This window comes from Oxyura jamaicensis, chromosome 1, assembly GCF_011077185.1.
Source record: "Oxyura jamaicensis isolate SHBP4307 breed ruddy duck chromosome 1, BPBGC_Ojam_1.0, whole genome shotgun sequence".
Lineage (NCBI taxonomy): Eukaryota > Metazoa > Chordata > Aves > Anseriformes > Anatidae > Oxyura > Oxyura jamaicensis.
The window spans coordinates 75905083-75918762 of NC_048893.1; the positions used below are offsets into that span (position 1 = coordinate 75905083).

Genomic DNA, 13680 nt, shown 5'->3' on the forward strand with positions numbered 1-13680 from the left:
AAAATAAAAGCCCGGCAATCCACCTAAAGCGGCGAACCGGGAACAAATCCCCTGTGCTGGGGAAGATCAGCGGAGAAAGAAGATAAAACAAGAGCAGACTGATTAAATTGAAACAGTTATCAACTCTCCGCGAGTTGAAATAGGGGAAAAAAGATTAGACACATAAAAACGTTACCAATGGCATTTGTACTCCGAAGAATTTTCATTCCTTTCTCCCCCCCTCCCTCCCTGGTCTCTCTCTTTCTCTCCCTCTTTCTCTCTCTTTGGGGAGGGGAAAGAAGAAAAAACAAACAAACAACAACAACAACAAAAAAACACACACACAACACAACAATCAGGCATTGTTCTGAGGGAAGAAAAGCAACTTTGACAGACTGAAATATAGCAGAGGCCCCTTCAAGGAAACCTGTAAACAACTTGTCACTCACTCTGTCGGTCTCACTGTTAGCTCTTGCTTTCCACAAAGTGCTGCGAACCGGCCTGGCAACACCACTAAAGTTTCCTCGGCTCCAAACTCCATCAACCGGCCCCGCACGCCAGCACCACCAGCACCGCCAGCACGAACGACGACCACCACCGCCTCCCCTTCCTCCTGCCGGGACTCCTGGTGCTGTGGGGGGCAGCTTTCTCCCCCGAAAGGCCCCAAGCACACCCCCCTCCTCTGAGCCTCCCGGTTCCCTTGCCCGGCTGCCACGGCCAGGTGAGGATCTGGGGGCTGCAGGTGATGCCCCGAGGAAATTCCCCTTGCAGCCCCCTGGAGCAGAGCTGGGTGCCTTGCCAGCCTGCCCGGCCAGTGGTCTGCCTGGCACCGAGCTCCCAGAACTGGGGGGGGGTGAATGAAGGAGAGATGAGGAAAAAAAAGGAAAAAAAAAAAAAAAAAAAAGAAAACCCGAACCGCAACAAACTGATCTCCCTGTTCTTTAACGCACACATGCACACCCGCCCACACGCGACCACAGATCTATACTCCATTCTTTCCAGTTCCCCAACCCTAATTCCTTTCTCTCTCCCTGCTTTAATTTGCAGCTGGACAGCATTAAGGGCCTTTAAAAACCACGAGGTTCTGACCCCACATCAGTTTGATTAGGTCCGCTGCTCCCTCTCTTCCCTACCTCCCAGTGACACAGCAAGAGCAACTTTACTTTCTGCAACATGCACAAGTGTACGCGCATTCCTGCACAGCGGCCCTAAAACACTTGATATTTTCATGCCCACCAGCTTCAAGAAAGCCCCCAAAGAAAAGCTTTTATTTTATTTTATTTTAAATTTTTATTAACATCCAACAGCCGTGCCGTTTAACGTGCTCCTATTTCCCTACGGTGTAAATGCTCTAAACCAGCAGGCTGAGGCAGGGGCCAGCCAGCCCATGGCTGGCACAAGGCGCAATCAGCTATGAGCCTGGGATGATCATTTTGGCCACGAGTAGCACAGCCACCATCGGCTCATGCCTGTCATCCCTGTGGCACATCGTGCCGTCCCCACAGAGTATTGTACCGCTCAGGAAGCGAAGTGCTGGAGCTGAGTTCGCGGAGGCGCCTTTGCTGCAGTTTGTACCAGAGTCTGCCTTATGCCACGGCGCTCAGAGCAGAGTCACCGAGGATCTGTCAAATTCTGGCACGAGGGAGATCTAATGGCTCCTCGCTGTGGGGCAGGGTAAGCTGACTTCCTTCAGTAGCCTCTGGCAAATAATATTTTCCACAGAGGTTCGTTCAGGGGAGCCTGACAAACCTCGTTACCATGTACAAGGATTTTTTATTTGTTATTTAGTAGCTAGCCCTTTTAGGACAGCTGTGAGGTAGACACTGAGAAGGCAGCAGATGATTAAAAAGAACAATTCCAAATACTTTCCCTTTCATCTGAGCGTCTCAAACCACGTTACGTCTCACATTACTCCTCTGCAGGTAATAAATATAATTAGGGCTGATTCCAAAACTTTATTTGTATTGAAAAGTATCTCACTCCACAGGGGCTCCATTCAAATCAGCAAATCTCTGTGTGGAGTAGGAGGCTACTTAGTAGGAGAATTTGGCCTCAAATAGGGAAACTGAGATGCAGACAGGCTTAGTCACTTGCCCAAGCTGACACAGTTAGCCAACTGCAGCAAAAGGATGAGAATAAAGATCCATGTGCCTCACAGTCGACAACAGTCCTTGCGCTGCTAAAACATGTTGGGTATTTCAGCTGCTTTTCCCATAAAGCTGTGATTTTTACATGCAGCTAAAACATACTTCATCCCCGTATTCATGTTTGTGAGTGCCCTTGGCCTTTCATTTTCCCTTCAATTGCCCCTCTCTAGATGCTGTTACTTCTCTGCCACTCCTTGCTTTGCTTTCCCCCCTTTTTTTCTCACATTGGCCTTGGGAGTAGTTTGCAGAGAGAAGCCAGTCAGAAGCCCAAACTGGAGGAAAATAAAGGCAACCTTTTATTTGAAGGATCTGCAAAAATTCTGGCAGAATGGGACTATCACATTTTGACTGCACGGTAGCTCCACTCAGCTCTCTAACCTCATATCCCTTCAACTCCACTCCACAACTGCCCTCCTTCTACCATGTTTGCCCTCTGTTCAGGTATATTTACCCCTCCCTATAGCGCTTTTTATTTAAGTGTCTTCATACTCCTCTGAGTTTGTGTTATGACCAGCTCCTTGGTCAGCTCTCTGCTACTCTGATTACAAACCAGAGCAATCACCATCGACACCGGGAATTACGGAACAGGACATTGGCTAGACCAGGACCAAGAACCATAATAAAAGGGAAAAAACAAAACAACCCGCCAACAAAGAAATGTTGGGGGAGAAAACAAAGATAAATGAGCAAGAGGGAGAGCTGAGAAGGAGAGAGGAAGTGGAAGAAAGAAAGGAAGTGGAGATCATTCATCTGAACGTTTCTGACATGAGTCCTGCTTTTCCCTTACCCAAGTTTACAACACTGACCCTTACCCCACTGTATTTTCTGCTAAGGTACCCATCTCCTCCTTCCTTCACCTCATATTTTCTGAGCTTCCAGCTCAGTGGTAGGAAACAGAGTTGGGTCCAAAAAGGAGAAAAAGTGTTACTGTTATTACTGTATTAATATTCTATTACTGCATTATTGTACTGATATTATTGTATTATTAACGGTCCAGACTTATCTATAAAATTATGTTCTCATACTAAGTTCAGCTGCAATGGCAATAAGGAGAAAAAGCGAGCTCAACAAATGGTTTGAGGGAATCTTTGAAAACTTTATTCAAATTGTGTCATCTTTGAGACTTGCTTTTTAGAAATTGTCAGGACATATAACAAAAGCTGCCATCATATCAAAAATTGAAAAAAAAAAAAAAAAAAAAAGGAATTTGGATAAATAACCACAAACCAAGAGATAAGAAAATGCAACTGTCCAATTTTTGACATACAAAGTTTTACCTTGTCCCAAAACTTTTCACTAGTAATAGCAATTCCCAATGGCCCTTTTTTACTCAGCAAGTCATAGTTAAAAAGCCCATTTGCAATGTTGGATATCTTGTTCAATTCTCTTCACAAGCCTACAGTTCAAGATGCAAGCCCAAATACCTCCAAATGAGGAGAAAAGTGAAACCTCTCCCCTCAGCCCTTCCACTTGTTTGGTGAGCCTGCATTTCTCTTGCTTTGCTTCTTTAAGGGGTGCCCAAAACAAAAAAAAAATTCAGGTAAAACAGGGCAATTTTGGCTGAACTAAACACAAAAGCTCTGATTTTCATTTAGGTGAGGGGAACAAATTATAAACTCTCATGTGAATTTTTGTGCTTAACTGAATTTTTGTTGCTATTGTGGCTCTCCAGTTTAAGAGGTGAAGCAAAAAAATCAATTATCCACCCAGCTCAAGTTAGAAATACCATAACTGGAATATTGCATAGATAGAATCCGCAGGTCTTTATACAAGCATATGGGAAGAAAGAAAACCTTAAACTAAGCAATTTTATTATTATTATTATTTTAATTATCAAATGATAACACTTCAGCCTAGTCCCTTTGGCAGCTGCTGCAATATAAGTAAAGGAAGTGCTGGAAAAAAAAAAAAAAAAAAAAAAAAAAAAAAAAAAAAAAAAAAAAAAAGGGCTTTTGTTGTTTCCACTGTAGGTTTTAATAATAGATACCTGCAAGGTCCAAGGAAATGTAAGATGTTCCACAGAATTATTTACTGGAAAGTTCTCACAGAAAATATGCAAAACTCTGAAGATCCTTACATGGATTTTCTTTTTTAGGCATATATCCACAGCACTAAGAACAAATCTTTAAAATTTCTAAGAATAGCTGTTTTGGAACAGGTTAAGATAGAGTGAAGGGAGAATAGAGTGGGGTTCATGCATTGACTATGAAGAATATCTTGCAAATAATGAACACTTACTTCAGAGTATGGAAATGTTTAGCTACAATGCAGTTTGGATCATATGCTTCGGAACAGATTTTTCCTTTCAGTGTGCATGCCTAGCTGCCATTTCCATTAATGGGAATTAAGTACATGTGTCAAGAGGAGAAGTTAACTCTTAGAAATATAACTAATCTATGCTTTTTCTAAAGGAATGTAAATGCCACATCAGGCATGTTTGGTGTTGGCAAAATTGAGCGCTGAATATAGTATAGCAAAATCTGAGAAGGCGGTCTGGAGAACTGAAATTTCTGTACTATTTAGAGTTTTTCAATTTACTGAATTTCTTCAAGGAAAAGTAAAACTTTCTCATTTGCAATTGGGAAGCCCTCATTTATCAGCTATTTATTTGTAGTTTTAGTGGGGGCCTATCATCTCCTTGTAAAAGAGAACTGACACTACCCTTAAGGAGAAATCTGAACCTTCATCTAAAATTTGAATTTGTATTTCCCTAAGGGTCACTAAATATTACAATAAAGTTCCTAATATTTTATTTTATTTTTAAATCATGTCTGCACTCTTTGATTCTGTTCACTGCATATCAGGCAGGGTAAAGGAACCTCAAAATTAATACCCATAAATAACTACATTTTTAGAAATAAAAATATATGTAAACACATGTAAAATTAAATTGCATGAATATTTTGGCAAAATGTAACTTCAGACTGTTAAAATGAGAAAGTAGAGAGGGGACACATTCTTGACACCCTACCCCCCATGTTCCTTTATTTTGGTTACAGCTTATTTTATTTCTCTATACTGGCAGTTAGCTACATTGTTCTTTATTGTCTGTCTTACTAATCTTGGCTTGCACAGAAGCAGCTCAAAAAATAGACAAAAAAATAAAAACAGAACAGCTTAAAAAAATCACAAAAATAGAGGGGCATATCCATAGATAGGAACTGTGCTTGAAATGATTTAAGAAACTAACTAGATTTCAAATCCACAGCTTCTCGTTAAAGGTCTGAACATAAAGTGTTACTAAAATAAGAACCTGTTGCTTTCAGTCTTTTTTTTTCTAACTTCTTTTTTAAGAATGGCTATTTTGCATGCAATGTGCCGTCCTGATCGAAAACCGCAGCATCACCTTACACACAGTCTCCATGCTCTACCTCCATACTAATCAGGATGATTTATTTACGAGTGACAGGCCTGTTTGCCGCCAGTGCCCAGCCGTTCTCCAGCTTCTGGGAAGGCAATGCCAACAGGAATGTTCCTCCTCAGTGTCACTTGCAATGACTGTTACGAATATGTAAATGCCTGCTACAATATACCGGACGATGAACTTAATTCGTTTCATACAGATAACCAACTCTCATCAAACGGAAATGACTCCCTTTTCCCCTGGTGTGTGTGTGGAGGAGTAGCTGGTAGAAATCAAGTCTCTTTTGAACAAACAACCTCAGTTTTATAGCCAAACATAAGCTTCTGAGCCTATGTATTGTAATAACACAACTTTGATCTATTTATAAGAGTAGATTGTGATTGTTGAGCATGATTCAAAGCATGCTGAAACTGAGATCTTTCCACTCAACTGAGTGGGCCTTTCTGAGTCTCTCTCGATATATTTCTTACAGTTTTTATCACCACATTCTCGTCACTTCCCCAATAATAATGCTTTTTATTAAAAAACAAACAAACAAACAAACAAACAAAAAAACACACACACACAAACAAAACAAAACAAAACAAAACAAAAACACCCATCCACTGAACAGGGCTGTAGTAATCACATTTTGTCTCCATATTTCAAGTCTGAATGTGCTTTCCCCTATAGCCATATTCTTACCAACCTGCGCACTGAGTTTAAACAGATTTGCTTCCATTGATTTGTCCGATATAAAACAAGAATCATACAGTTGAAAGCACAAAGCTCTTTTGGAATAATCCACTGTGCCTAGTCCTACGTACTTTGTGAAGGCATTCCAGCCTTCCTCTCGTGGTCCTGAGGTTTGCTCTTGTGTTTGCAACTAAAATTCTCCAAGCCCGCAGGTACATCTCCTGTCTGCTTCTCCTCCCTAAAAGTAGCTGTCTTCTAGTGCTATTAGGATCCTTTTTTACACTTTTACCACAGGGCTATCAGTCACCTTCAGCTAAACAGCCTGAGCTCATTTGTGGTGGGCACAACACAAGCACATATGGCTCAGTTCATGGTTGCCCTCCATTTTAGATACTTAGTTGGATTAAAAGAAAATAGAGAATATAAAATAATCCCAAAGAATTTTACCATTTTCTATTCACTCTGTACTGGAAGCTATCCAAACCAGTTTAAAATTTAGACCGTAATTGTAATTAAACACAGAAAAGGTAAAATTCTTGCATTCTGTCAATTTGCCTATTTTATTATTTCTTAATCCATATAATCACAAGAACTCATGTAACCACTATATAGCAAATGTTTCAAAAAGCATAGATGCTGAAATGAATGGTTTTTAAATTCAGAAAAAATCTTTAAATACATTCCCTTTCTCCTGTATGATGCACACAAGTTCCCTGCATTACATATACAGCCTATGGTAAGATTATTACAAATTAGTGTTTATTAAATGCACTCTACTGATATTTAACTTGTTATACATGTCACTGGGAAGATCAAACTGTAAATTAAGCAATGATTCTAATGACATTAAATGTGTCTCTGTAAAGGAGTCATAAAATATGTTCCTATCTTACACCTTGCACACTGAAACAACATTCAATGAGTATGTAGAGTTATGTTTCATTTATAAAGCTACAAAAGCATACTATATGTGTTCATGTATTTTAATGCAGCTCTGATGCAGTTTTACGAGCGATTTTCCACTTTTGGGTAAAAGCAGAAGTGATGCCATTTGGTTCTATTGAAACAAAAAGCTGAACTCCTACTTTCCAACTTACAGCCTCCAATTCAGCCACTATTACAGAGAAACAAATATGTAAGTGCAGTATAAAACAGTCCCATGGCTTGTTGTTATTGCCAGTTCTATCAGAAGCTAACTCTTGTTTCTGATCTCTCCTTACATGGGACAGCTAGAGGCTGGAAACATTGCTGGGGTAGCATGGTGAGGGCCCCTGGGAACACTTCTGCACCTTGTTGAAAAAGCAGGGAAACTAATGCTACAGTATTTTGAAGCGTTAGTATGGGGTAAATCAGAGTATCTAGTGACACTCTTCAAAAGCCCTAATGCAATCCAGGTACAGGGTGGATAACAATTAGCCTGTAAGCAAGACAGATCTTTAACAGGTGACACTGAAGTATATTCAGAATATAAAAGAATTGGAAAGGAGATAGTAAAAAAAAAAAAAAAAAAAAAAAAAAACTGAAGAGAGAACTGGATTGAGACAAATGTTCATTAAGATTAAAACACAAAGTAGTTTTTCAGGAATGTTTATCAAAGTAAACTTACGTCATAATTTTTTCTCTGCCTGGAGAAGATCCAAAGCTGAGTGTCTCTTCTCTTGCCATATAACATTGTACTCAATCCAGACTGCACATTTGGTCACCCGCTTTTCCCCTTAAATAACACTTTCTATTTCTGATGGGGCTTTTGTTTTGTTTTACAAAGTTTAATTTCTCTTTCTTTGTTGATGCGTTTTCCTTTTGTCATTATTTCAGAGTTGTGCAAAAGCAATTAGTGACATGATGCCAAGGACTGAACCTCACAAGCAACCTAAATATTTTGATTCACTGAGAATGCAGTCCATAATTTACAAAGTGCCTGACCCCTGTCCAATAAATAAAATAAAACAAATTAGATAACTTCTGCATGTTAACAGCTTTAGGCATATGCAGAGAAATATAAAAATGCAGAAACAATGAATGCCATCACATCAGGTATCAGATACTCTTTTTTAACACTTTCAAGAAACACAGTCACATTCTTACATACCTTTTTAGCACTTGACCCCATCTGATCAATCCTGTCAACCACCTCTCCTAGTATTTGCATGTAGCCACAGCCCTTTCTTGACAGCAATGTGGTTCCAAATCTGGGCAAAGATTTCACAACTGAGAATGTCACTGGTGAAACTTGGTTTCTAATGAATTCTGAGCTAGCAATAAAATGGCAGGAGGTGGCTCCAGGAGTGCAAATTGCGTGAAAATAAAAAGAGACGAGAGACACCTACTTTTTTGTGTGTCCATGGAACTTGCCTTTTTTCACTTTGCCATAAATTTCTCAGAGGGGTCTGAATACTGTAGTCAAAGTTAACCTGGTACATGCAGTTGGGACAGGTTTTGGCACAAAAGCAACTACACAGAGCTTTTTGACTACAGTTTCTGAAAAGGTCACAACTTTTAGAGTGATTTATGGGCTGTGACACATTGGGCCACTAAAAAAATGCCCATGACATTACCAGGGATTTGTGTTTAACAGCAAGACAAAGATGTACATAGTCTAATAGAGCAAATTTTCTTATAACGATAGTTCAGAAAAATTACCACAGAAGTTAAACAAGAACTTTGCTTCAAGCACAGGAACTACAGCCTGGTTCAAAACAAGATAAAGTTCCCCACTGTATTATGTTCTCAATGTTTCAAAGCAAGGCAGACTCAGGCTGGACAAGGGGTCTGTAACCAGAGAGGGAAGCTCATTCCTAGCCCTCATCTGCTGCTGGCTGCCTTAAATTGTGTAGCCAGCCTGCCCATTTTCCTACACTGCAAGGAATCCCTGTGAAGTCCTCTATCTTCTACAGCCCTGACTTGACGGTTCTGCCTCAGACTCAAATGTTTCTTCACTGATTCTCTACAGGGGTCACTGGCATTTTCAATTCATTAATATAGGTGTGAAACACCACCTATAACACTCAGATTTTGGGTACCCCCACTGTAGTGTTTTTCTACACCAAAGGTCAATCATATACTTTTAGTTTTGTCTTCTGTCCTTTACAGGACTATCTAATTCCCAAAATAACTCCTACCTCACAACCACTTTTCCAATAAGCCCTTGTGAAGATCTTTTTAAAAACTTGCTTTAAAGGCCAAAAAAATCTAATGACTGTCTTCAACTATTTGTTGACAAGCTCAAGGAATTATCATCAGACATCATTTTTCTTTACAAAATCTATGCTGACTGATAGCTATAGTATCAGAGTACTCATCTATATGTCTCCTAATTTTATTTTTTATTACTATTTCAACCAATTTATCAAGTAAGGAAAGAAAATTAATTAGACTAATTCTCAGCATCAATTCTACTGTTCAATTAAAGAGAGGCTGAAAAATTGCTTTCTCCAACCTTACAGCGTAGAAGCCAATATTAAAGGAAAGATGACATATTAAGTTAGCAGCCCTATTTGAGCTAACCATCAATTTTCAGTAGCACATTTTGGTATATCCAATTGTACCTGATACTCTGTTGCTCTTCATTTGATGGGTGTAGCACCTCCTTTTCCTTCACTTTTGTCTGTGACAGTAGCTAATGCTTAATATAGAAAAAGAATGGCTATGGGTTAGATTTCCCTCTTAAATCTTCCGTAATAGAATATGGCAAGGAAATAATTTGGCTAGTATTTCTGCACATGGTTGGACTAGCCCATATAAGGAGAAATACAGTATTTTTTTAGTAATGATCCAGTGACCTGTGTTTACAAATCCTATTGCATAGTGTTGTGAAATGCTTGCACTATTTTCTTAGGTGAGAAAGAAAGCACATGAAACCAAGACAGAAAAGTTTCAACAGTAACCTAAACCTGACAGACTGATTTTTTTTAATATAATAATAATAATAATAAATGTATATATAAACCTTATAAAATATTTGCTGGCATTAAAATTTTAGCTGTGAACACTGTTTTCATTATTGGTAAATATATGCAGTCTCCTTGCCACTCTCCCTGATACCCAAAAAGGTCCCATAACGTGACCTATCCCTAAAATACAGAATATTCAATGGCAAGTTCTTAATACTGTATTTTTAAAGGTTGCTATACACACAATCTGTGTAACAAAATGGTTGTTCATATGTGAATATTCAGTTATTAATATAAATCAGTGAGTACAATGTGGGGAGGACCACAGTCAGCAATCTTCTTAGAAACAGTCTGTTGGACTATTCTGATTCACAGGTTAACCCAAACTGGGAAATAACAGAAAGGAGAATCACTCCCACATACATGGGCAGTACAAAGGCAAAAGACTTGTTATATATTCTTAACTGGATTCCACATCATGTGGACAGTGAATCCCAGGCATCCTTGTTGCATTAGCCTGACTGCACATAGTCACTCTTTGCATAAACCAGGAGCACCTGTCTAGGATTTTCAGATATTCAGCATCTGTTGCTGTAGAGTCAGATGTTGCTGAACCATTGCTGGCCATCCAAAAATCTCATAGATCACTGCACAAAGCAATGAAGCAGTAGATTATCACTAAATGCCACAGCATATTACCCATTTCTTTACAGTTTGCATGTCTAGAGAAACATCAAACTTCCCTTGTTCACTGAGTCAGTTACAAGACGGAAGAGGATCCCTATAAGCAACACACAGGTCTTGTGTCATCATTTTAACCTGGAAGCTAATGCTGACCCTTTCCATATCAATCACTAAAAGTTTCCTTACATTTAGACTACAGACAATTCTTACTTCTGGTGATCAAAATACATCCGTAATCCTTAAGTCATCTCCATGCCCATACTCCTTCCATATAAGCCCTTAAGCAGGTAACCACCACATAAGCTTTTCTTTTCCTTTTTTTTTTTTTTTTTTTTTTTTTTTTTTCTGTGTTTAAATACACAGCTAGAAGAAGCATTCACAGAAAGTGTTCAGTTGGGTTGCTGTGATCCATTTCAAACATCAAAAAAAATACAAAACAAACAAAAATAATGAAGAGATAAGTGTGAAGTGCCTTTATGAATATAAAGAATCTGTAAAGCCGTCACTAGGTGGGTCCATAGCAATGGATTAGACTTTGAGAAATGTTATACGCAAAACATTAATGCTTAAAACAGATGCAATACAGACCAAAAGAGACTTCTGGAAACAGGAAACCAGAAAATGAAATGGGAGAGATTCTTTCCTCCAGCTGCAGAGCCATCAGGACTTGAAACCATGGGGCAGTATTCTGCACTGCTGCCCACCCCTGTAGGTGCTTCAGCGAGGAAGACTACAATTCAATTGAACAGAAGTTGCTTGTGTTCTCTGGTAAGAAAGTCCACATGCTCACATACAAGTAGTATTTCTCCTTTCTGTAGGAGTAAGGCTAAGGATGAAGGGAGGCATTTTTACAGACCCAAATCTCTGTCTGCATCTTCAAGCCAAAGGAGGAATGTTCCTAACTCATCCTTGAAAGTATTTCTTTGGGGCAGTGAGTGGAAAGGAAAGTGTCATTTCTTAAAGTACTTTCCTCTTGAACTGCCATAAGAGTAGGGTGTGGATTCCAGGCAGAAAATCCATTAATTTTGGTCTGGTCACATTTATTCTGATCTGGCAATGCTTCAGCCAAGTGGGAAACTGCCCCAGCATGACCACCGTGACAGCAAGGAAGGAACAACAGGTAATTTCTCATTTCTGCTGAGCAGAAGCTCCTATCAGGATACAAAGATAATGGAAAATATGGGTGGATTATTTGGTTCCAGCTGGCTCCACATCACACAGTGAGGAAATGCCATGATCTTTGACAGGTTCATATTAGCAAAAATCAAGTGAAAGATTATGGGAAAGTTTCCCATTCCATTATCAAATAATTTGGGGGAGGGAGAAGGATGCGAGACGAGTGGTTTTTATTTCTAAGCTCTTCAGGAACTGTGTTTTTATTACCCTTTTAGTGTTGAAAGCATTGTCTGAAATAAGGACTGATCTCCAATGATATGAAAGCAAACCTATCGTTACACTTTTCAGAAAATGTAAAGCAGGAATAAATGAGCCATTTTCATTTGGTGGAATGTAGCAGGTCTAACTGACTAATCCATGATAGGCGCGAAGGCCCCGGGGGCACCACCAGCCCGGCCCACCCCTGGGGTACCCCCACCTGCTCAGGGCCCCACATCAGCCCCCAGAGCTGTTAGCCCCTGCTGCAGGGAAGCTCCAGCAGCGCTGGATCCAGCTCCATGCTGCCCTGCCCTGCCCAGCCATGTGCTCTGCCCCCAGGACCCACCCACAGGCCCATGTCACAGGCCTCAGGCCCAGGGAGGTGCCCAATGCATGGGGCTGCCCTGGTGCTCCTGGCCCCCATGCTCCAGGCTGGGGCTGTGGGACAGGCCCTGGCTGCCAGGTCCTGCCTAGTCACCCAGCGGAGCCCCTGTGCTCCCCAGATACCAGCCCCCAGGGAGAAGCCAGCCGTTTACCAGGATGATAGATCCTGCAATGCAACCCACCTGTAACATGATAACCAAATGCCACTAGTGAAACCCACCCAGTAACCTCCAACACCTAAACCAAACAAAAATCAATGGAACTGGCATCTACCTTTCTTCCCTATAGAGAAGAGTGGGAACACACCAATCACATATGAATGCGCTGTTCACAGTTACACACAGAAGTTCTCTATATAACATGAAATTGGGTGTCTTAAACACTGGATGGACTGATCTGTGATAGTCAATAAAGAAGTAGTGGGAACAATGTTCAAATAATACTCCCTGTCACTGTTTGAATTCAGTGCTACTGAGGAACCACTCCTTCCCCTGGGGAACCACAGCTGAAAGGCATCTACTCTGGATCTTCCTGGGCCACTTCTGTCAGGAGCACAGAAAGGACTACTTAGTTCCTCTGAAACACAGCCACAGAAGGAGGAAGGAAGGGCAGCACGAATGGCTTTGCACCCCATATCCACAACAATTTAGTGATTAAGAATTACTGAATTCACCCCAGAAATAGAGAAGTTGGGGCCAGCCCTCCTCTGCCTTAAGGCTCCAAATTCATGCCTTGCTCTTCCTGACGACTTGCTCTAACTGCAACATGTTAAAGCTGTGACTAAAGGCTAGTCAAATGCAGTAAGCCTCCCTAGAAGCTGCTATAATATGCAGGAAGCTCATTTAGGTTGGAAAAGACGTGGCACAATGACAACATGCTAACAAAGCAGGGAAAGTGCCCCACCGAGAAGATGGTGCTCTGGATTCCAGACCCTATTCTACAGCCTCTTCCTTCATTTCACATTAAATGGCTATAGATAAAGTATTAAAGTTGTTTAATTACTTAATTCATTATGCTAGAACAGAAATCACTTTCTGCAGCCAAATTAAACTTTTATTTTTTCTAACCAATGTGAACCACTTCATTAAGAGAATTGCAGCATCTTGGCCAGTCCCAGATTCTCCTGCATAGTTGGGCCACTCTCCTAAAAAGTAGGAAATGCACACCTGGCCTCCCTTCAGTG

The 13680-nt window shown here is 40.4% G+C and overlaps 1 protein-coding gene across 13 annotated transcripts in view; it reads right to left on the minus strand.

Moving 5' to 3' along the window:
- The window catches only part of SOX5 (SRY-box transcription factor 5), a 657473-nt gene that overhangs the window by 296585 nt on the left and 347208 nt on the right, over window positions 1-13680 (minus strand). For 3 of the 13 annotated variants that reach the window (XM_035311645.1, XM_035311563.1, XM_035311569.1), the window contains exon 1: window positions 429-537. The exons of 5 other annotated variants lie outside the window; for them this stretch is intronic. In XM_035311645.1, coding sequence (XP_035167536.1) covers window positions 429-520 — 92 coding nt within the window. In that variant the 5' untranslated portion in view covers window positions 521-537. Of the gene's footprint in view, window positions 1-428; window positions 542-13680 lie in introns of those variants that run through there. 5 more of the 13 variants (XM_035311636.1, XM_035311555.1, XM_035311583.1 and 2 more) reach the window with 4 other exon arrangements.